The sequence below is a fragment of the Ixodes scapularis genome, unplaced genomic scaffold, assembly GCF_016920785.2.
Source record: "Ixodes scapularis isolate PalLabHiFi unplaced genomic scaffold, ASM1692078v2 PGA_scaffold3__209_contigs__length_174095766, whole genome shotgun sequence".
Taxonomy (NCBI): Eukaryota; Metazoa; Arthropoda; class Arachnida; order Ixodida; family Ixodidae; genus Ixodes; species Ixodes scapularis.
Window position 1 is genome coordinate 78,176,432 of NW_024609868.1, and position 24,023 is coordinate 78,200,454.

Sequence of the window (24,023 nt, forward strand, 5' to 3'; positions counted from 1 at the left end):
ACCACTCAAGCAGCCCGTTTTGTTCCTTCATAAGGTTAGCAAACTACTGAATAAATTGTTACTTAGCACAAATTTATCATCTATTTAAGTTTTTTTCTTCAGACACTTAGGCTCAGTTTTATATCTTTAAAGTGTGAAGTCAAGGTTTCGTTTTGCCATGCTGTCACGGGGTCCCAGTTGTTTTCACGCTGATCCTCCGAAAGGAGGTCATTGCATTAAGAAATGCCTTTAGTTTTCTTGTTTACTGTCGTAAAAATTGTTTTCAGAACGAGGAAAGCTTAAGACCTCCGTGGTTTAGTGCTTATCGTTTGGCAATCTTGCTATGTACAAATATTTGGCGCTATTTGGCTGTGGATTATTGCTCGCGTGCGCGCCATATGTTTACGAGGTATGTGGCCGGTTCGTTGACTGGTTGTGCTGAGCAGCGGCAAAGTTCTGCCAGTTCTGCGGCTGGAGATTTGGTGTTAATGATATTCTCGTCACTGCTTCCGATCAGGCGTTAATAGGTCGACTCCGTGGCTTTGTGGAGCAGACCGACGCGAAAACGATGGCTGAGCAGCTGTTTGAGGACTTTTGGCAATGGAGGTTGAGCGACAGCCCCGAACTTGCGACGACGGTCGGCGTCCACGATTACGATGACATCCTAGAGTCTTACTCGCTCCAGTCTTTCCAAGAAAGGAAGGTAAGATCGCGCTTGTACCCCAACCAATATGTTTCATCTGTCGTGATTACAGTCATTGGGAGGATGAGAACGGTAGAGCGTCTCTCTCGGTCGCTCGACCCCCAGCACGTTGCCTTCCAGCAGGCTTTGTCTGCGCGTGCGCGCTCGTGGCTCACGAGACGTCGAAGCGTTATCGAAGGTAAAGAGGTCGCGCTGGAGGCGGGACAACTGAAGAACCTCCCTGCCTTTCTGATCCTGTCGGCAGTGCCGTTTTCAGCGTGCGTGCGCATGCGTTTGCCTTTTGAAGCATTGTACAGTCTCCGGCAATATGAAAGACCCACTGGGAGCGCGTGGCCGAGGCGGTGGCTGGCGGGGGCGCTTCGAGCGCTCCGGGCAATTCCATTCAGCTTCGAGGAAAGGACGTTCACTCGGGCTCAGCTAAAGCGAAACGCGCTTATCAGATTGTGGTGAGTCCCGAGTGAGCGTCCTCCCCTCGAAGCAGAATGGAATTGCCCGGAGCACGCGCAGCGCCCCCGCCGGCCACGCGCTCCCAGTGGGTCTTTCATATTGCCGGAGACTGTACATGCGTGTGCTGGGCTGTGAAGATCGCACGCTGGGCTGTGATTTTGTAAACATTGGAATGGTGCAAGTCATGGTCAAAATCGCACGAGCAAATGACGTTTTATATAGGGAACAGCGGTCATTTGAGCGAATCAACGATTTAGCGAATGACGTATCACTGGGGCGCGTGTTAACCCACCTGCCCCCTTCGTTTACGCCGCTTTGCTTCGACGATCGGCGGCGGCCCATTACAAGAATGTTAACCTACCTGGCCCACCCATACATGCCGCTTCGCGGCTGCCGACCATTCACTAAAGTGTCTCGATGAAAAGACGTGGGCGGGACTTCGTTCACTAAAACGTCTTTCGACCAACTGTGTGCCACTCAGGAAACGTATACAGCTATAACATATATTGGTGAGTAATGAACTTTCTGTATCTTGCAAGTTGCAATCTATCACTTGCAGAGCTTGTTCTGCGAGTGGCCTGGGCCCGGTCAAGCACGTTGAGTGTTGGAATACACAATTATTAAACATCTGAACTGGTTAACATTACACTTTATTCTAAACCGGTGACGAACGGATCAGAAGGGGACAAACGCACACATCTCAGCGTTTGTTTGTCCCCTTGTCGTCCATTCGAATCTGTACGTATTTATGCTCGTTGATCGTTTTTATTTGAACATGACCTATAAGATCCCAACTACCCAGAACACAATTTTCTGCTCGTAATTCGTTTTCTTTCTGCCCAAAAACAGCCGGTCAAGAATTGGCCAGTTTGAGTCGCGCTCACTCTCTTCCATGGTCACGTGACGTTCAAACTTGTCTACCAAATATATTTAAAGTCATGGGTCATGTAGGTGGATGACCCACGACTTTGAATATAATAATAATAATAGAAAATTATATAAACCCCATTTTTGTGGCCTCCAAAAAGCTGCAAGTACGTTGATCGAAAAAAAATGTTGCACTGATCACAGGAAGTTTAAGTACATGTCATTCTCAATATGGCAACGACTGGACAATGCAGTGGCAGCGCACGACAAACCAACGTTGGGACGTCGCAACGTTGGTTTGTCGTGCGCTAGTGTTGGCCTCACGTTGGACATGGGGCCAATACCTTAGAACTTTCATTCGTGGTACCGGTCAATCAATCTTTAAGTGCAGAACATTGAGCGGAAGGGATATAACGCGAAACAATCGCACGACAATTGGTGCATGCAAGTTCATCGTCGTCTTCTGCTGCACACGTTGGAGAAGCGAAAAAAAAAAAAATGCGGTCAGGTGTGTTCATTTGATTTCTGGCATTGAGCTTCCGTGCTTGTGTTTCAGTTTTGGTTTCGAGCAGTTGAGTTTTTTGTTTTATTAAAAATGTATGTGACTGCAGCAAAATATTAATTGGGTAGTCTCCCAACACATATTAAAGGGACACTGACAAGGTATTTATGCTCTCCAAGGTTTGTGTTCGTACATGACATATGAGAGTCCAACAACCCAGAACACAATTTGCAAATCGAAATTTGTTTTCTTTACGCCCGAAAATCGCCGATCAAGAACTGGCCAGTTTGAGTCATGCTCACTCTCTTCTCCATAATCATGTGCCGCTTTCCATGGTTTACACACAAACATCAAATATAAATAATATCGTGGGTCATCGACGTGCCATCGGTGACCCAATATTAAAAATAGAAATGAAATATGATACCAATTTTTTGTGGCTTCTAAAAAACCACAAATATGTTGATTGAAGAAAAAAAAGTTGTACAGCCTCGTGATTTCTGCCAACTCTCCCCTCCTCTATATTTCTTCTTCCTCCCCCAGTCCAGTTACGGTTTCGGTTTTGAGCAGTTGCTTCTTTTTGACTTTATTCAAAATAAATGTGACGGTGTAGCGAAATACTGATTGAGTAGTCTTCTGACGGATCCAATGAATCGCCTGACAAAAAAATAAAACAAAAAATGTTGGGGGTGTCAATGTCCCTTTAAATCACCTAACGAAAAATTGTAAAACATTTTGAGGGGTGTCAGTGTCCCTTTAGGTGTGCACCCATATTTGCTTTGATACCTGCTTAAGTAAAGAGGATATTTTGAGAATGCACATGTGAATGTCAAGTAAACGCAGGTACCATAAGGTTGCTTTTCCTGTAATAGTCAAGGTTTGTCTGTGGCATTTCATTATTATACACCTTCAATTACAGGACAAGGTAGGTCAATTCTTGAAGCAAGCCAAAGGACTACTGAAGAGCGTTGATGATGAATGGTGCTCTGCGAGTCTCCACATTTTCATTGATGGCCTAGAAGGTTATCTTCGTGGCATTGACACAATGGGGTAAGCTTGTCTTGTTCACAGCCTGTGCCAGCCGTTTATGTTGTAAATGTTTGCTGTTGCTGTTTTAGGTACCTTTATCCCATCAGCTTCATTGAGGGCATCCACGTCGACCTTTCACTGACCATCGACTACATGGTGTTTAAGACGGCGGACGATTATAGGAAGCTGATCTCGAGGTACAACAAGCTTCCGAAACAGGTTAGCTAACCTCCTTCCCTGAAATGTTACCTTTTTGTTTCAAAGCTTTACTCACGCGTTAATAAATTGTTAAAACTTGACATCCCTTTTCAAGCAGTTTGCATCCCAGGGTAGCATAATCATATAAATTGGGCTGGAAAACAAAATATGCAGATGGGCAAGGAATTGCAAAAAATTTTTGAAGCCTGACTCATTGTTTTTCAACTTGTATGTGTTAACTTGTTGCTGAAATTGCAAAATAGATATAGCTGGGAAATGTTAATCCATGGAGTTAAAAAGTTTTATAGGAAATTAATGTTTATTTCAAAATTGTACAAATATATGTAAGATAGGCCTCATATTTATTGCTGGAAGTGATAGAATCTATCTATTGCAGCTTGAGGAAGTGATGGAGCTCATGAGGGAAGGCCTCAAGCAGAAACGTACGCTTCATGCAGTTTCCTTGGTACGTGGGTTTGGATTGTCTTTAGTGATAGAACAACTACTGTAACATCCTGAGAGGTAGCCCACCTAAAATCGATAGCAAATCGGATGAAAATAAGGGGTGGGCTATCTTTTGGTGTGCCAAAAAAGGTGAAAGAATGCTAGTTTTATATTTTGTGACCATTGAAACTTGTGATTGCAGGAAGGGGTGAACTAAAGATGGCTGTCCTTCCCAGTCAGTAATGTTTGTTTATATCCTGCCATAGTTAAAGGGGCCCTGCAAGGACTTCTTTACTGGTTTTTAATTTGCACCGAACCTGAGTGCACTGAACGTAATAACTTAATAAAATTTGACTTTTCTCGAATTTCGCTTTATTTTAAACGTTATAGCAAATTAAAATTACAAGAACAAGCAAAACATAATCTCCTTCATGATGCCCTTGGTCGCTTGAGTGGCCGTGAAATAGAGGAGGGGTTAGTGAGCTCAGCGAGCGCTCACAGCTGCCGCACTCCGTGTCGGCGACTCGAGAGGGCGCCACTAAAGCACGTCCTGGATAGGCTGTATGAAGCGGGCAGCCAGGGTGGCTCACATTGCATTTTCTTTCTTTATTCTTTATTCATCATTGTCCTGCAGCGCCATCAGGCATTATCGCAGGGGGCGAATAAACTCTGAAAAAACATTTCTGAATTCGCGGCACACACAATCGCACTGGGCAAGGCATTCCACTCCTTAATTGTTTTAACAAAAAAAGAATTTTTGCCCAATTCCGTCCTGGTGCGGTATTCTCTAATTTTATGAATGTGGTCTTTTCTTTTTGAGATATAATTTGGTGGTAATAAGTAAAATGAGCTATTAATGCCAGTTTTATTGTTATAGATGTTGTATAAAAACTTCAAGCGCAAATTTCTTCGTCTTAATGCCAATGTAGACCATCCCAGTTCTTTTATCATGTCGGTTACACTCTCAAAGCGGCCGTACCGCACCAAAACGAAACGAGCGGCACAACTCTGAATTCTTTCTAAAGCAACAATGTGGTTTTGCTGAGAAGGATCCCAAACGGTGCAGGCGTACTCTAGCACTGGGCGCACATAAGATAGATAGGCGAGCTCTTTGATAGATTTAGTTGATTTTCTTAAATTTCGTTTTAAAAATCCAAGCGCTCTGCCAGCCCTCATAACAACGTCGTTAATGTGTGCGTTCCAAGTGCAGTCAGCTGACAGAGTGACGCCAAGATATTTAACTGTTTGCTGTTTTGTTACAGTTTCATTATTCAGTAATTGGTAACATGTTTCAACTTTTGTTTTGGTTTTTCGGGTAAAACTAACATGGGCACATTTTTTAACGTTTAACTCCATCTTCCCATTTTTACACCACTTCGCGATGAAACAGTAATTCGGCATGACACTTCATTGGCCACAAACAACAGAAATACGGGGTAAAGATCAGTTCCGAACAACAACCACTTCGCACTGCCATACCGCCAAACGGCGAAACCGCTAGCCGAACCTTCTTGCCAAAGGCCTTCGGAACGCTCGGAACCGGTCGGATTCTCGAGCCCGTATACGACCGCAGCGCCGCCGCAAACATTCGGGACCTTTCTAGGCTCGCCGCTCATCGGTGCCTGATCGCACGACACCTTCCTAGTATGCATCGCGTGGTGGCGGGTATATCGGTGGGTCATTTCTTGTTTTCATACTTTATAAACTGCATTTGTTTCTTTTCTGATCTAAAATATTGTACAAAAAACTACTTCTATAAATAATTGAAACTGTTTGTGCCACTTATATTTTGTATTTCGATTAAAAAGAAACTTTTAGTGGCTCTGACCAGTAGTAAGCCCAGGACCAAAGACTTCACATTTGGCATGCTTTCGGCGCCGCGGGTCGCCTCCGTAGGTGGAGGAGGTTTCCGCGTCGTCCTGTTAAAATATGACACACTGATATTTAGTTACTCTCTCCATGTCCTTTGGCTTGCCTAAACCTTGAGGGACGTGGAAACCGCAAAAAAGGTAGACGCTTAAATATGATTGCAGGGCCCCTTTAAGTAACACCGTTTTCACTGAGCTCATCATCGGCCAGGGCCCTGCAATTACTAGAAATGGGCTATCTTTCGGTGTTTCAGAATACATAGCAAATCATGCCAAAAATAGGGGTGGGCTATCTTTCGGGGATGGGGCATCTCTCGGGATTTTACGGTACTATATTGCCTTGTCTTGGCAGAATTAATCAAATTGTTCTTGTAATTGATTTTCTTTTTTTCCAGAAAGGAGTACTGGAAAGATTAGCTGCCCTTCAGGTGTCTGCCAAGGATTCGGAATTCTTTGAACGTTTTAAAGAATTCCCTGCGGGTATTTCAGAGTCCGAGAGGTATGAACGTTTGTCCCAAGGCTCATGTCTTAAATCAAGGCTAATGTGAAGAAGCCAAAGCCGTATAAGTTTGGCAGATAGAAACATAGCAATTACAGCTTTTGTGAAAACTTTGGATGGAAAAATATATTCAGCAAGCAAGCTCGTCTGCTCTTACACAAAAGGTAGAATTATGTCAGATTGCCAAGCTCTGTTTAGAGGATGTAGTGGGTGAACACTGGCAGCAGCATCTGCAAGTCGTAGCAACGTCTGCCCTGCCTTTTGTATGGTTGTCAGAGATCCAACGTTTCTTTATGAACAAGGACTCTGCCTTTGAGAAAGGGGGGAGGAAATACTTCAAACAGTGCATTGTTTTTCCCAACTAACGATGACCAGACATACTACGACAAACAAAGAACTCACGGTCAAAATGTTTGCTGCCCACCAAAGAGAATGGCGTCTGCAGGGGCTATGCTTTGTTTCATGCATGATTCCTGCCTCTCACTTTTCTGTGCCTACGCTCTCTCATGTGTGGGAAAGACACATTTTGGTCGACTTGCTCAAAGTGTTCTTTAATTTATCTTAGAAGTTAGAAGAAATTGCCACTGAACAAGCTAGTACAGGAGCTGTTGCATGTTCATAATATTCCTGCAATGAGCGTTCAAATTCTAAAGGCCCGTTCACACTCTTGCGACCTCTTAAACCTGGGTTCCTTAAAACTTCTTAAACCAGAGAACACACTGGCGCCATCTATTGGGAAGCAGTGTAAACTCGACGGTCCGGCATATTTTTTTTTTATTTCTCGCGCATTATCCTTTTTTTCTTGGCTCGAAAAACTTTTATCAATGTTATAAACGAGCCTTTCTATGGGTATTACGCACATTTGACCTCGGAAATCCCGCAAAACCTTTGCTCTTGTGAAATGCAGTTCCAGAGTCACAGCATAGATGGCGCCACAATGCCAGTGTGTTCCCTCATTCTAAAAACATTCAAGAAGTTTTAAGAGATCTCGTCTCTCTCAGTCGTACTCGGTCGCAAGAGTGTGAACGGGCCTTAAATGTAAACAAAGTAAGGTATGGTCACTTATGCAAGCTTGAACGAATACTTGACATTTGGTTATGGTTATTGCACGCAAGTTTGGAATGGTCGAAGCATGCAAATCACTAGAACCAAGCATATCTTTAACACAGACATTATTTCTGGTCTACTTTGGGATTATTATAAAGTCAAGAAAGGGCAATATATACATTTGATTCATAGATTGCACAGATAGCTGTCCCAATCATTTCACCATGCAGACTGCCAAATGAGGGTAATCGCTCAATAAGCAATTGTCGGGAGGCTGGATTAGCAAGCATCGACCGAAGGTCATTTGAGCGTGCTTGACAATCCTCAGTGTGATTGGTTGTTATGGAAACTGAGCCGGCTTGAACTGTCTCCATGGTAATGCATTTGATCCTTCCTGACTGATGATGTGGAAAGAGGCTCAGGACAAAGCATGGTGTTACTCTGGCAGCTGCCATATGTGTGCAGTGGCTCTAATACAGGCAGGCACCTTTTGCATTAGTTTTGTAAACTTGCTCCTTTGTTTGGATGTCCTAATTTTTGCTTTGCTTTTGCTGTGAGGCATTTATTACCTTTTACTATCTCATTAATTTGCTAGGAGCATTCAGCTTGCACAAGTTTCTTTATTTCATTTGCAGGAAGATGTTAATGCAAGATGCAGAGAGGGCAATTGAACGCTCGGTGCTCCCAGCATTTGAGAAACTTCGGAAATTCCTTAAGCAGGTACTATTTGAAGTTTACGAATAAATTTTATTACTGTGTTCGATTTGCTTCCTTTCGGAAGGGTTTGGCAAAATATTACATGTTTTTCTTTTACACTGTCTGCAATGATTATCATCTTACCGTCCCATAGGAATATTGGCTGCACCTCAGGCCAGAGATAGCAGCCACTTCCTTACCCGGTGGCGATGCATACTACCGAGAATGCTTGCGGTATCATCTGGAGTTGCCCCTGACTGCACAAGAAGTTCACGACATGGGGCTTAAGGAAGTCGAACGGATATCTACTGGCATGAAAGAGGTCAGTGCATTGTCGACTCTTGTGTAAACAACAGGAAGGCAGGGGGTTGCACCTGATGCATAAATTAGTCACGGTATAGAGGCTCCGGAGAATAGACAGCAGTGTGACTGCACAGTCAGGCTATGCTCCGATTATGTACTAGCCTTTGTGCATGCATGAGTGGAAAGTTCTATCTTTTTTCTTCATCGCTTTCACCATGGTTGCTGTTAACAGTGTGTGCAGGCCATGCTGAGAGACAAGGAACTTCATGAACTGCATCTTCCATTGCCATAAAAGTGGCAACATTGCTATAAAGCAAGAGTGGAATTCGACTTACTTGTTCACATAGTACGATGGGAGCCGCACTTTGGATAGCTTTTCTCTCTTTGACAATTTCAACTCTGCAGCTGCATAGCTCAAGCCTATACCAGGATGGAAGAATATTTTCATGCAACAAGTTGCTGGACCTGCCTTGCTTCCTCATCAACCAGTGCAGTAGTGCTTTCTGCTTCTGGGCACATTTATCACACACTTTAGAAGACCGTTTTTTTCCCATTTGTGTTCTGCAATGTGAAACATATATTTTGAAGTTAGCGGTATTTTTTTCTGTTCAAAGACTATGTACAGTCTCCCACAATATGAAAGGCCCATTCTCCAAGGCAGTATATGTGGCAGTGTAATGCACATTCTCCAGAGGCACCTTATTTTTAAATGGAGCACAGAACAAAGGTTTCTTTATTTCCTCACCCCAAGCAATGTGGGACCTTTGAGCCTGGACAAAATCTAATATTGCACAGCTGCCTGAAACTTCTTCATTGAATGGATCTGTCATATTGTTGAAGACCGTACAGATTTATTCTGTAGCACAGTGGTTCTCAAACATCTATGTTTTAGGAAACCCTTGTGGATCGTCCTTTCTGCGATGAGGAGTGGGTGATTATAATAATGACAAAACAAACCAATACAGCTAGTTGCTACACTAAACTCGACTTGTTTATTTGTCAAATACATAAATATCACACAAATATGTGTTTCTTCAAAGTATATCAAACGAAAAATGGTGTTATTGCTTGGCTTGGCTGATGAGCGAGTGGCTATGCAAACCCTAAAACTGCCTTTGAGAATTACTGCCATAGCAGGTGATACTACTTGATGAGGTGGCAATGAGAGAAGGAAGATTACCACATAATACCATAATGGCAAATTTCACATGTGTTTTAAAGGGAGTAAATCTTGTTGGCTATGCTGCCACTGATCACTTCTGTATAAGAGCTAGCAAACAAGAACAACTAAAACACAAATGATAATGATAACCGGAGTTCTTAATAATATTTATAAGATAATATATTTATTTGCACCAAATGAACTGGATGGCGTGCCAGGTTGGGCAGAAAAGTTAAAACCCATATGCAGGTGCACCCATCATTATAAGCCTAACTTGTAACCTTAACAGTACTTTAAAAAAAGTATGGTCACATTGTCTTGCTATGAACCTCCCAATTAGTTCCGGCAAGATCCCAAACGCTACTTATGTATTTTTCTCTTTCTTTTTTTCTGCTATTCGCTTGTTGTTACTTTTGTCATTGACATCTATGCTTGAAGCAATTTTCTTTTGCCTCTTAGTAGAACTAAGCGCACATTCTGTCACCGTACCTCATTGCTTAGATTGTTTGCTAATCCGGATTCCAAATTGGTTTCATGAAGGAAGCATTGTTTCTTCACCAGGTTATACAAGCTCTTAACTTGAAGATGAGTCCCAAGGAGTTTTCGGAGTCTCTTCGCGCCAATGCATCTTTTCGTTGCAAGTCCAGTGTAAGTTTAGGGCTGCTTATTTTTGTTTAAACAAGTCCTGTAACTGTGTGTTTATGTAACGACAAACCTTAAACTCGCTTGCTTGTTGCCATTTTTTCCTCCTAACAGGAAGAAGTGGTAGAAGGTTACAAGCGTATCTTGAACCAAGACATTCAACCCAAACTGCTGGAAATTTTTCCAACAGTTCCAAAGTCAAAACTTCGGTGAGCTGATTTGTATATTGTTGAAGCATTTTAAATGCAACCACACTTTTTGGATGCACTTGTATTGTGCCTATGCTGTTCAACGCAGATGAATGCACGGTCAGTTTGTCGCAATGTGCTGTTAATTTGAACAGTTGAGCAGTTTTTAGGCTTCATTTTTTGTGCACATAATATTAGTATCTATAAACGTCTCGTTTTGACTTTGTTGCTTGTTACATCACGTATCAGTTCTTGTTTCTATTTGTAGGATAGTCCGCCCACAAAATGGCAATCGAGAAAAACAAAGAGGATAGAGAAAAATTCACGGAGAAAACCGATTGAGCTTTAATGCCACATCTCTTTCAACTATGTGTTCTGGCTGTACATACATATATAAACATATTGGACCTTCACAAGGTCGCTGCATACTCAATGTGGGCAGGTTTAATAAACTTGTAACACATAATGGGTATGGAAATGAAATTTTAGCGCCTATTTCTTTGTGTAGACTTGGTGTCTTGAGTGACAGCAGCTCACAAACACCAGTCTTTCATGTGTAAAAGTAAGAAAAGTATTTTTAAAACTAATAAAATGATTTCCCAACATTTCGTAGCTTCGTTGAGATGTCTGACATCACAGGCCCATCAGTAGCAACCTACGGCGCGGCGTTTCCGATGGAGGTGCCTGGGAACGAGCGGCGCCTGGCACACCTCTCGGTTCTAGTGCACCATACCTTGGGTATTCTTACTTGGCAGGATTGTAACGCATTTGTGATAAAGCTGGTGCCAACTAGCGACAACAATCGTAATTACGGTACCTTCGGCCGTTCACGGGCCCGTGACGTTGCAAGCGTGACGTCACGCGCAAATATCGCCACAATCTGTCGGTTGGTATGAAAAATATAGCCTTCCGCTGAAAATACAAGCATGTGATTATCATTTACGGACATCATGGATCATATTTCACACCATTTAAAGGTGTTCTGGTAATATACCAAGTTTCGATTCTGCTCTGCACCCCTTTAAAACGGGAGTTGTGATTTGGCCCATTTTGACATGTAACCATCTGTGTGGAAGTTGTAAGGATAATGGTAAACCCAACAGCCTCCCAAAAAGAAGAATAACAAATTGCGCGCACAAATGCCACGGGCACACCCACATTTGCCGTTCACAGCAGTCATATAAGATCTTTTTGGTGGCCAAGCGATAATCACTGACTAAAAGCAACCCTTTCCCGAGCAGACGCTTGCCGACTGATTTTTCAGGCCGGTAATCTGGGTCTCTCCGGCTGAGCCATTCAGTGTCGTGTTCATTAAAGCATGACATTCTTCTTAACGGAACCCCCCAGTCCCAAAACTTTGTACGTCCGTCGGTATTTTCCCCTGAATCTAGCAAGGAAATTGATGTCATGTGACGTATGCATCAACTGAGTTTCTCCACTAAATTTAGCAGCAAAATTGATGTTTTGTGACCTAAGAACCAATTCAGTTTCCCCGCCATGTTTTGCACCAAAATTGATGTTGCATGACCCACACCAAGTTTCCCTGCTAAATTTAGTGGGGAAATTTACGTTGCATGGTCTACAGACCAATTCAGTTTCTCTGCTAAATATGGTGGGAAAATTGAAAGTCACGTCACCTAAACACCAGTCCAGTTTTCCCCTTTAAATTTAGCGGGGGAAATTGAGATTCACGTGACCTGATATCATATGACTTGTACTACAACAGTTCACTTTCTCTGCTAAACTTAGCGGGGAAATATATGTCACGTGACACGCCAGTTCCCTTTCCTCATCTCTCCTCCCTTCCTAGGGCATACTTCCCAACTGCCTCCCTTTTCCTTGCTCCCCCTCCCTCTCCACCTATCTCTCTCTCCCTCCACCTTCTCCCTTCCTCGCTCCTGCCGTCCCTCCCCCATTTTCCTACAGTCTCCTTCCCTCCCTCCACTCTCCCCCTCCCTGGTCTGGCCAATTCGCGACTCCAGCGACCTATACGGGTTGCCACCACCGAACAAACAAGGCGGCTGGGAACAGGTCGCGTCGGCTCAGCTGGGCCGGCTGAACAGGTGGCGCATTCAATTTAACAGTTTTTTTTTTGTTTAATGCCCTATTTTATAAGTATTTTAACCGGGACAGTATAAGTGTAGTCCCTGCACATAAACTTGCAAAGCATAGTTTTGTTTTCCCAATGCCTTTTTTTTTTCTTTTGTGTCAAACTTTTGTGTCGGAGAGTTCGTTCAAAACTGCAACTATGGGCTCCAGAGAGACGGTAATAAACTCTAATCAGTTTTGATCAGCTAAGGAAAGTGGCAATCACTACAGAATTGTTCCACTGAGAGTAATCTTCAGCTAACTCGCATGCCGCGACCATGTGACTTATCTGTCCGCAAAATCGAGCTTTTGATCCGCGTTTAAGAAACAGCTCCAGTCGTCTGGTCGGTCAACAACACAGGCTGCATGAAAATTACGAAAATTAAGCAAGCGCTTCATGAGCCAAGAAGCATGTTAACCCGCTGGCACCCCGCTAAGCAGCTGATACTCGTATTTTAATTCAGGTTTTAGTAGCAATCAAAAAGTCATTTTTTTTAATATGTGGGTTATGTATTATAATGCATACTATGTCCCACTAAAGCGATATTAGTATATTCTTCAGGTTGAAATATGAGCTTAGTTAACTAGCTATTAGGTGAACTACTGAACCAAAGTATATTTGACAGACGGAGAGATACTACTTAAACTCAGCCAAATGGTTCTAGCCGGCAGCACGGTGAAGAATGCGGAATAACTGAAGAGAACCTCATTGGAGGTTCACGCAGAACCCCTCTGCATTGAACTTGACTTCAAATCCTGAACGGAGAAATTGAGTATTTTTTGTGGCCGGTAAACCTGGGCAATGTAGACGTATATTGCTGCTGGCTTCAATGGGGGTATAATATAAATATTGGAGGCACAATAGACCATTATGTTGTGACAGCTTCTAACCTTTTGAAAGCAGACAATTTCCCCATTAATCGTATGCAGCGAGCAGGTTTTCCGGAATCAAGTAATTGCGAAATGAGCCCAGCTCCTTCGCCTTCTTCGGTGTGGTCTAGAGGCTTTTTCGGCGAAAAGCAGCCAAGATGAATAGCCAACGCACCGACCGGAGTGGGTGGCTCAATCTTCAAGCTAATCAAACACAACCATACTCAAGAAAAGCAGCTATCGAACCTTCCCATTCACTTGACTGCAATATTGGTGTTCTCTCCAGTGAAACACATTGTCTGTTGACCTCAGTTCACTGTTCTACGTCCCTATAAAGAAACACTTATCAGTTACCAAGTATTCATCACTTTGAATGTGATTCGAGACAGACAAGAAATCAGAATGTTTTTCCGTGATTCTTTCCCATCCAAGAAATCGAAAGCGTGCGACCGTGTGTTATGGAGTAAACGGGCTTTCAAACTCGTGATGGAAGGAGACAATCTACTGAGGTTTCACCACACTAATGAATACTCAGGCAAACTTAAGAAATATTCTGACCTTCGTCAAATTACATTGTTCGCCACCACACCGACAATACGTGTCCGCGAAAGCCGCCAAAGATGCAGAAAGGCGCAAAGTGACCTGTTCCGGCTGGTTCCTGGTTTTCCCGCTTGGTGCCGTCCGTTTTGTTGAAGTCGCGAATACAGCTTTCCTAAAATTGACAAAAATATAGGTCCTTCACTCCCGAAACGACTGTTAGATTTCACGCATTATAGGACTTTCAAGATGAAGGTCACCGCCAATTTTTTTTTTCATTCAGCATTTTGCTTTGTGGGAAATACAGCCAATGATAGCTGCCATGGAGTTTTCTGACAGAGGCTCTGATCATCGCTATTGAAGAGTACCCATTTCTCAATAATGAGCAAGCCTCCGATTTCAAGGAGTGCCGAGAAAGGTGCCTGGTGTGGCAGCAAATCGGCGACACTTTCAGCTTGACAGGTACTGCTCACGCTCGAACGAATGCCTGTTGATGTAGTGGTCATGCTTACACTTTCAAACGATCCATGTCAATATCGCTAGAAGGTTTTCTCAAAAGGTGCGAGATAAAGTGGCACAACAGAGACAAATTCGTAGCTGGGCAGAAATGGGTATGAAAAAAACAGCTAAACACAAACTTGTGTTGCGGTGGGAAGGGAAGCATTGACAATGGCTTCCAGGTTATCTCGTTTGGAGTAAGAGGTTTGGGAAAGTGACTGATCAATCACGCGCTTAGGTGCAACATTTGGTGGTTGTTGACACGGTGTCACCAGCCAGTTGTGCGTCTGCTGCGACTCTCAAGTGTAAACGCAGCCCGAGCTTTTGTTTTCGAGCACCGTTGGATTTTCCTCATTTTTCGTCTAGTGTACAAACTGGCCGAATCCTCTACCTCGTTACACTAACAAATAATTCTGCTTCTAAAGAGGTTGTGGGAACTGTCATCTAGGGCTTGCACTGCTCATGCTGCACACACTTTAAACCGGAATCGCTTTCAGGGTGCAACTTCAGCCCGCGTCCAAGTCCAGTGGGCCAGTCGCCATGTACATTCTGGGAACCCCCGACGGCTCCCGCCCCGGAACCTTCTACGTCAATGCCAATGACCTGTCTCGATCGTAAGTCACCCTTTCCGACTGTGGGGCTACGGTGGCTCGAATGCGTCTGACTTTTGTTTGGCACGCCATACGCCCGTGCACCCAAAACGGTCCCGAAGTGGCAACAAGTGGCGTCGCGAAAGCTGGGGCGTCACGCCGTCAGATGTCGCAATCCTGGCAGTTATTCCTAGAAGTTCCAGCAAAAAGTATGAGCAAAGGCAAGTGTCGTTGTTGCTGACACATCCTTACTCTTGGCCGCTAAAGCTTCTGGGGGCCATCAAGCCGGAGAGCGACCTGTGGCGGAGCAGGCGTCCATTGCACCCCTCTCCGCTCCTGTGCCACTGCCGAAATTGTGGCATGGCAACAGCGTGACACTCCTGCGACATCATGGGTTGGAAATCGAGGGACCACGTTTGGGGATATGATATCATTCCAGTTGGTGGCACATTCCAGGCACCGTAGGGAGGGTTCACTATTCACGCCGTCAGGAAGGATGTGCTGCGGGGTCACAACATTAAGCCATTTTTCAGGCCCAGCTTTGTGATGCCGGCCCTGGCACTCCACGAAGGCAATCCAGGACATCATTTGCAGGTGCGTAAGCGTCTTAAAAATGGCCTCAATGGCTCATCCTGCAAGACATACTCTCACCGCGCACCGATGCTCTGAGGAGCCGTTTTACAAAGCCGACTCAGTTTTGTGTTTGTGCAAAGGTTTCCTGTGTTCGGCAGCTGCTTTTAACGCTTCTGCAAAACCCTGTATTTTCGCGACCCCAATTTCGCACTAATTAGGTAGAGGTGTCATGCTTGCCACCAATAAATTGCGTGCACTCTGAAGGTTTGTCTCTTCATGCAACGAAATTATTTGCAAGCCTTTAACATCGGCAAATTTTTCGATTTGTGCCATTGGAGAAAATAGGGGCTCACAAGCATTAAGGTTTTCGCAGTATTTGCCTTGCTCATTCTATGCTTATTTTACCAAGGTCAAATCTGCATCTTTCAGTGCCTAGCTTGTGGGTTCAATTTTGGAGCATAAATAGGGTTAAAATATTGCAGAAGCAGAATGTGAGAATTGTATCACATTGGCTCATATCTAGTGTAGCCATTTTATGAACAAAGCTTGCATGTCAATTGCTTCCACAACATTCATTGATAATACTAATAATAATGTTGAGTGTATGTTTATAAATCCGGAAGTTAGTCAGCCTGAATGGACATCTGGTGTCACAGCTGTAGATAAGAAATTGATCAAGTGCGCAGTACAGTCGCTAGCCTGGGCTTTAACGTGCATCATGCAGTAGTGATGCACGACGGCACGCCAGTACAATGCCAGTCCAGATCAAAACGGGCAAAGGTGGGGATTGAACTCAGGATCCCTGGGTTCTGCAGCGCGAGCTTTCGCTCCACGTGCTCCATGCAGGTGTCCGCCAGCCCACTCAGCCACCGATCCCCCCCCAATTGATTGATTGAAAATGTGTCTTTTGCATGAAAATGAGGATCCTCATCTATGAGTGGTGTGCCCTAAGACGAGGATACCACAGCATGTGGAGAACTAATCATTGCAACTTACAGATAGCATGTTGTCATTGAACAAAACTTGTGCTGGGATTCTGAGCGTATGATATGGGCGTCCTCGGAATTCCAGCAAAAAGGACATATACTTTGGTGTCCACAATAATATCAACTGCCTAGTACTACCATCAAAGATATTGGACTAACATGATAATTGCCAAACAGCTGACCAGTTTTCCAGTGGTCATTTTTGCCATCAATCTGCCAAAATAGTCTCGAGAAAGGTTACATCATAAAGCTTCTATGTTTTTCCGGAATATGCCGAAATCAAACACCTTACTTGTCATGGTAGATTAAGTCATTGCTGCATCGAGCACTTTTCGCAGCGCTTAACTCCTGGTTTTGGCTAACACGATTGCTTATCATCCACAAGCCTAATTACTTGCTTTAACAACAGCATATGTCATGCAATTCCTCTAGTCTTTTATAATTTTTGTTTTCTGCCCATACCTATTAATTTAACTTTCATGATCTGTAAGGCGTAAGTCAAGGCCGCTAAAGTGTATCCTTTGTGACCCCTTCTCTTAGGGCGCTAGACCTAGCAAATTCAAGACTGTCGCAAATTTTCTAGTCATTGGCTAACTTTGCCATTCAGGCACCTGTAGGCGGTGCCAAAAAGCAATTTTGTGTTAAACGAGCCCGGCAGACCCCAAAAAACTTTTGTCTGTGTCTTCTTTGCTTTACTCTCCCTCTCTCGGTTCTTGCGCACAACGAAAGGGCTCATATGCCATGGAACTGCCCGGCATGCCGTCGTTTCGGAGCCAAATCGAGGACCGGCGCTATAACGACGGACCTGTCCACTTCCCTATTCACACTGCGTACGTGGAGGTAAGCGGGTCAGGGGTTCCGTGGGGTATTTGTATGCGTCAATTTGGAAGCTTTTGATGATGTTTTCTTTTCCTCGCAGGGCTGGGGGTTGTACAGCGAGTTCCTCGGATACGAACTAGGTGTCTACAAAACCCTCTATGACAGGTGAGAGTGTTTGCTTCCATCGCATGTTTTCGTTAAGGCGTGTTCTCTGATGTGGTTGATCGCAGCAACTGGGGAGCCTAGTATTCAAATGGTGGATCCAGCAGGCAAATGTTTAGAAACTTTTCTTTTGCAGATCCTTAGCCAGTTTCGTTTGTGGAGTCAGAATCCGTGCAAAGCACCGGTCTGCTAGCAGTTTCCTCAAAGCTCCTATAATTTTCTGGCCCTATTTTTATCTGACGTGGTGACTGACTGCCATAGTCATCTCATCAAAAGAACAGATGAATGAAAACGACCCCAGCAACCCAGCTGCTCAATGTAACTGCCTTGCTTAGCTTGTGCTCAAAGTAGTTTACTCACATTTACGAAACATGCAACAGGTGTTAGTTTTCTTTAACATGCATTGACTGGTGTTTTACAAAAGAAGTATGTACTTAGTATTTGACTCCAGCAGTTCTTTCTTTCTCGCTTATGTTTTTTCTCCCAAATGGAAATGCACATCTTTATGATGTGCCGAATGTCATTGAGAAGTCGCTTTAGAAACAAATGATAATTGTTTTATGTAGTTGGGCTTACTGGAGGCAGAACAGGAGGTGCATCATAAGTGAGGTAATAGTAACATCTTAGCAGCATCAAAATTGGGAAAAAGGAAAGATTTTGCATCCAATAAGGTTAGCTTTTTGCAGCGTCTGTAATGTCCTCGGAACATCAGAACGGCCGGATGTCACAAAACACAGGAGGATAAGCCAGCGTCTTGTTAGCAACTGCTGTTTCATGATCCGTTTCACCCTTAGTTCTGTAAAATATGCTTGAAATTAATTTACTTACCTGTCATTGTCTCTAAAGGTTTGGTCACCTGTCCCAGGAGATGTTGCGTGCCTGCCGGTTAGTTGTAGACACTGGAATGCATGCCCTTGGGTGAGTGCATACAAGCTTGAGATTCTACAGTTGCTCTCCTCTAGGGGTGGACTACCGAACGGCCCAAGTTCCAAGTTTTGAAACGCTATGATGTTGCTTTTGTCTCACAAGGTGGTCAAGGGAAAAGGCCATCAACTACTTGCTGGAACATACCTCGTCCAGTCAAGGAGAAATCGAGAGCGAGATTGACCGGTACATTACCTGGCCTGGACAGGTGAGTCGACACTCAAATTCAAGCTTTTTCAAGCTTTTTATTTCTTTCTGTTTGGAGAGGAGAGGCAGCGAAGAAAAAAGCAACTGAGGTGTTGCTCGACAAGCCTCCCCCTCCCCCATAGCAGCAGAGAAAACAACACGAATATACACTGTATTTGTAATAATACACACAATGCACAAAGATATAAGGTAATATACATGGGTGTTATAGGAAGAGAATGAAACAATCAGTTATTCCAGATTTTGTTTCTTTTGCAACAGCCATGGAAAACTCGTTAACAAGCATTGCATGCTCATTTTTTTTTTTTCTGGTTTCACTCAATACTTTTATGTTAGTTGAGTCAGAGGATTAAAAAAAAAAAACAGGGCACTCCACATGTCGACATCTGATTACCACAGCTGGTTTTGGAGTTTGGCACTTACCACGTGTCTATGCAGCAATGTTGTTGTTTCACATCGCTAGACGCGAGTGGTGTTTGCAGCTCTAACCGCATGCAACAATTTCAATGTTTTGTTAAATAATTGTGGGAGTGTGTGTCTCCACTCTTTTGAAGTAAAGAACAAAAAAACGTTTTTGCCTGGATGTCCTACTTTTTATTTTTAAAAAACGACAAAGATTGAGGTTTTTAGCACCTTTCAACTCCTTCACAATCTTCCGGGTCACGTGCGCTGTGACATGAAAGGGGGACGCGCGAAGTTCCGGTGAAGCTCTCTCTCTCTAGCGCCATCAATGAGCAGCAAGAACTCACCCACTCGCAACCACATGCTTGCACCGCACGATCAACATGGTGAAGAAAAGAGAAAAGTGCCAACGTGCTCATCCAGGTCCGGCCACCCCGTTTATCCCCGTCCAGCTTCTGGAGGCTCCTCGCGGTAGCAGATAGAGCTGATGGTTTTGTTGACCTCGGATAGATGGCACCACTAAAACTCCATACAATAAAAGTTTTGTTGATGATAACAGGTTTTTGATGCACTTATATTTATGTTGGAACGACAAGATTTATAAAAAAATTGCCTTTTATCGAGCAGGTAGTTGCACAACTTGCTATTTTTTTTTAGAAGTCCCCCTTTGACATCACGCCGCGTGGTTCTCGTGGCCGTCGCTCGCGGCTGCAGATTGGAAAATATTCTAATTTTTGCCTCGTGGTTACGCGGCAAAATCGCAATGTTTCGAAGGAAGGAGATGTGTTTTCTGCCCTTTGTAACAAGATAAACAATGTAAAAAGTAGAAGATGCAAATTATTTTAACATTAAAATTGCTTCACAACTCCTTTAGAGTCCCCATTCCTCTCTATGTGCCATGGATGCAGACTCCTCGTTCGGTGCCGGTGACTGACGGCGCTTCATTTGTAATTGTGAATGCCATCAACTTCAGCAATTTCTAAACATGCATTTGGGAGCTTTGCCTAAGACTGAAAATAATTTAAATAAGAAGCACATTTAAAATTAAGAAACAATTTTTTTGGGTGTAAAGGTATTGACCACACCGAATGTCGGGTAGCAAGTTTTAAGTATCAATTAGCAATCTAATTACAAGAAATCTACTAATTCACTTATATATAGAGCCAGCCCTTTTGATGCATTTTCTGGGGATTCGCAGTAAAACAATGATCCTGGAAAATAACAGCTGATCATCCTTTCAGGGCCCCAAAAATGGGACTGCAGCAGCTTATTTCAGAGTTTCAAGGTGTTGCAGAACTGCCATTATTAATAAAATGTAAATCAACTTTTTTTTTGCTGTTTCTAAAAGTTGGGGTTTTTTCTATAATCTCAACTAGAAGAGTGTTGACCTACAAGAGTCAGCAAACTTTCCGAACACATTAGCTTAAACCTGAATGCACTCTCACATCTGCTGTTGATGCTAGCACAACTGGTGTGAAGCGGTGAAGCTGAGCACACGCATTGAAGCAAAAAACGGTGGTGCTCAGCGAACCTGTGCACTGCAAGCATACCGCGCGCTGTGCTCGATTACAAACTCCGGACTTCACACGAATAGAAACTGGCAAAACCAGGAAAACTGAATGTAACATAAGCACAAGCCGGAAAAAGAGATGAAAATATGATTGAACGATTGCAAAAACAGCCTGGATCCCTTTCAACCTAATCCCAGGTTATGCCCCCTCGTGCAAGAAACACAGTGCAGAGAGAGAAAGAAATGAAAAAGAAGGGGAACACGTCAAGAGAAAGAGAGCAGCCACGGCCGGGAGACTTGACGCATCAGGTTTGGGATGTTAGAGCCACGAAGGCAAGCACAACCAGCACACAATTGGTACAGATACCCCCAAGGACTTCAACAGGACCGGCGTTTGTAAACAGAACAGCCTGAAAAACACATCAACCGAGATGTATCAAGAAGATTCTACAACTTCCCCTGGCTGGCATGTTGCAATCAGATTCCTTACCAGATGCCTAAATAGTTTATAGCAGGTTGGCATGTGCAAGTAGTGGATTTTGAGTTGAAAGCGAATTCGGAGAGAATAGTGGTTTTGGTAGACTTTTTTCTAATCAAATATTGAATAGTTCCTCTAAGCCTTTTACTACCGTGCACTATGCTTAAATGAAAATTCAGCTGAACTTATGAAGGTTCTTCCCAACATTCCACTTGTCCACCTCACTACTCAGTTCATTTTAATATAACCATATGTTTATGAACTGTGGCATGTAAATGACAAATTTGTCACAGCTATCCTAATCAACATAATGTACAAATCTACTTACTATATGAAAATATTTCTTACTTCAATATTAAATTTGTCCAAAGAAAAAGCATAAATGATGGATGCAGGTTGTCACGACAGTGCTACCTAAACATATAGTTTGATATAAGCTTGCATAATCGTAGCAAATTAGCCCAGTTGAGTGCGCTCCTCACCGAGCACCTGTGAACTGCGGGGAAGCAATACCCGCGAGCTTCGCGCATATTGCTTCCTTGCAGTGCACAGGTGCTCAGTAAGAAGCGCACTCAATGAGCCCAATGAGCCACAATCAGCACTTAAGAAGTATGAATATGCAGTCTTTTTCAAAGCGAATATCAAAAAGTTTATTATTCTAAACTACTACTAAAAAATTTGAATATTTGCACAGCACTAATTCGTTTATTAATTTACCTTTGAAGGCCTCAAGGGGACATTACATGAGGGGGGGGAGGGGGGGGGTTAGGGGTTAGAAATACAGGGAAACATACATGTGGAACATTATACAAAAATAATGGCAGGTAATTGTTTTAATTCCGAAATTCAAATACTGCTTTGTGCGCTATTTAGTGATAAATTTAGGTAAGCTGCTAGGAGACTGCAGTACTGAAACTGAGGCTCCAACTAGTGACAGAAGTCCCACTCCAAAGTCAAATGAGCATCCGCCTCGGAAGTATGTGACAAGCCGTCGCGATCCAACCTGGCAGTAACAAGTTATTTGAGGGTCAAGTGGTCATAGCAAAGGCTTGACACACTTTGATGTTGCTTCAAACACAAAGCTTTTGCCACTTTTTTTCCTCACTTTTGGTATGGTGGATTTTAGACAGCTTAGCCTTGCTCCTGAATAGTGCCATGCAGAATATTTTGTTGTAAAATCTAGTGACTGTTCTAAGCTAGCCTGATTACATGCAGAAAATTTCTAGTTAGAATGGGCCAACTATGGCAAGTATTTAGAAAGTTAACTAGATAATTCTAACTAATTCACTACTTATCACTTTACACTTGTTTTCTGACATCCATTATGAACAACCATGCGTAAGGAATCATTTCTGTATCTCAAGAGCATTTTTATATGACTGTTTTCAGTACTGGATGAAGCACCCTGTTTAGTATTAGTGAAATATGACAGCATTTCCAGTGGCATCGGCGAAGGGGGTGCGACTGTCTCCCAAAAAATTTCTAATAAACCCTTCGGAGAGAGGGTAGGGAAATCTGCCCCATCTTTTGAACATTTTTGTCACCACTGAGCATTGCCAACATTCTCTGCATTTGCTGCTAGAGGCTAGTTCAATTCAAGCTGTCTAAGGGGGATGCTACTACTAGTAGATTGAAAGTCATACGAGTGTTCTTTTTAGCTTGCTGCTAGTGCCCCCTTCCATTTCATGAAAATTTAATATTTTTGTGGCAACCATCTTGAATGTTATTGATTTTGATTGGGTAATCTTTAAATTTGGAGTTGGTGCCTGCTTGTATTTAATGGTAGTTAACTTTGTTTTAACCAGAGACACGAGCATAGAACGCTTTTAGATAGCTTGGTATTCATTAGTAGAGCTTGTCATAAAAGCTGTTTTTGTAACTAGGTCTGTGCAACTGCCCCAGTTTTTTTCTAATATCCAGCAAGTTTCGATCTTCAGTGTTGTGACTTTGTTTCTTTATTGTTGTGTGCATCTAGGCCTGTGCCTACAAAGTGGGAGAGCTTAAGATAAGGCAACTACGAGAGAAAGCCAAGCAGGACCTAGGCAAGTGAATCAATTCTCAAGTACTGTCGAGACTGATTATAACGAAGTCAACGGTAATCGGAAATCACTTCGCTATATCCTCTATTTCGTTATAACCGAACGAAGTGCAAAAGGGAATGGGAAATCATTATCACTTTGCTGTAGCCGCTATTTCGTTATAACCGACTTTGTTATAACCGGTCTCAACAGTATTTGCGTTCTGCTAAACTTCATTGTCATATATTCACTCATAATGTTTTGTTTTTCAGGCTCCAAATATGACGACAGAAAGTTTCACAAGGTCATCCTGGATAATCCGGGTCCCCTAACCTTTCTTGAGAAGAAGGTTGATGAATACATTAGAGAGACAGGGAAACTGTGATTTGGGGAATGGGCTGGAAATTGTATGGCATGGAACTGCATTTTTAACAATCGTCATGGGTTGTTTCCGCCAGTTAATCTCCAGCTCTTTTGGAGCAGTACTTCACAAATTATGTTGCATCAAAGTCGAGGTAAAGTAACTGGGCAAGTCTTTTTGGGGTGGTAGTTTCTTTTATACCGTAATATCCCGAGTCATCGCCCATCCCCGAGCCATCGCCCACCCTATTTTTTGGGCCAATATCGATTTCCGAAAAAACACCGAGTCATCGCCCACCCCTTCAAATACCGCAGCGCGGACTCCGCGATCCACGAACACTCATCCTACCCGAATGACGCGGCCGCGGACCTTACAGTTGGAGGACGTCCGTGACAAAGTAAAACGAAGGAGGGAAAGACACTTCTT

General features: G+C 43.3%; 1 protein-coding gene across 1 annotated transcript; it reads left to right on the plus strand.

Moving 5' to 3' along the window:
• The first annotated feature begins 133 nt into the window (after positions 1 to 133).
• On the plus strand, positions 134 to 23,794 carry LOC120840109. Its single transcript, XM_040210523.3, has 18 exons — positions 134 to 388; positions 497 to 682; positions 3,418 to 3,548; positions 3,617 to 3,746; positions 4,123 to 4,191; positions 6,433 to 6,536; positions 8,219 to 8,303; positions 8,434 to 8,601; positions 10,306 to 10,392; positions 10,501 to 10,595; positions 15,065 to 15,181; positions 15,691 to 15,751; positions 17,446 to 17,556; positions 17,636 to 17,700; positions 18,544 to 18,615; positions 18,727 to 18,829; positions 23,194 to 23,260; positions 23,509 to 23,794. Exons 1-18 carry the CDS (start codon positions 323 to 325, stop codon positions 23,619 to 23,621), a joined length of 1,830 nt encoding a protein of 609 aa, XP_040066457.2. The 5' UTR covers positions 134 to 322; the 3' UTR covers positions 23,622 to 23,794.
• The last annotated feature ends 229 nt before the right edge of the window (positions 23,795 to 24,023 follow it).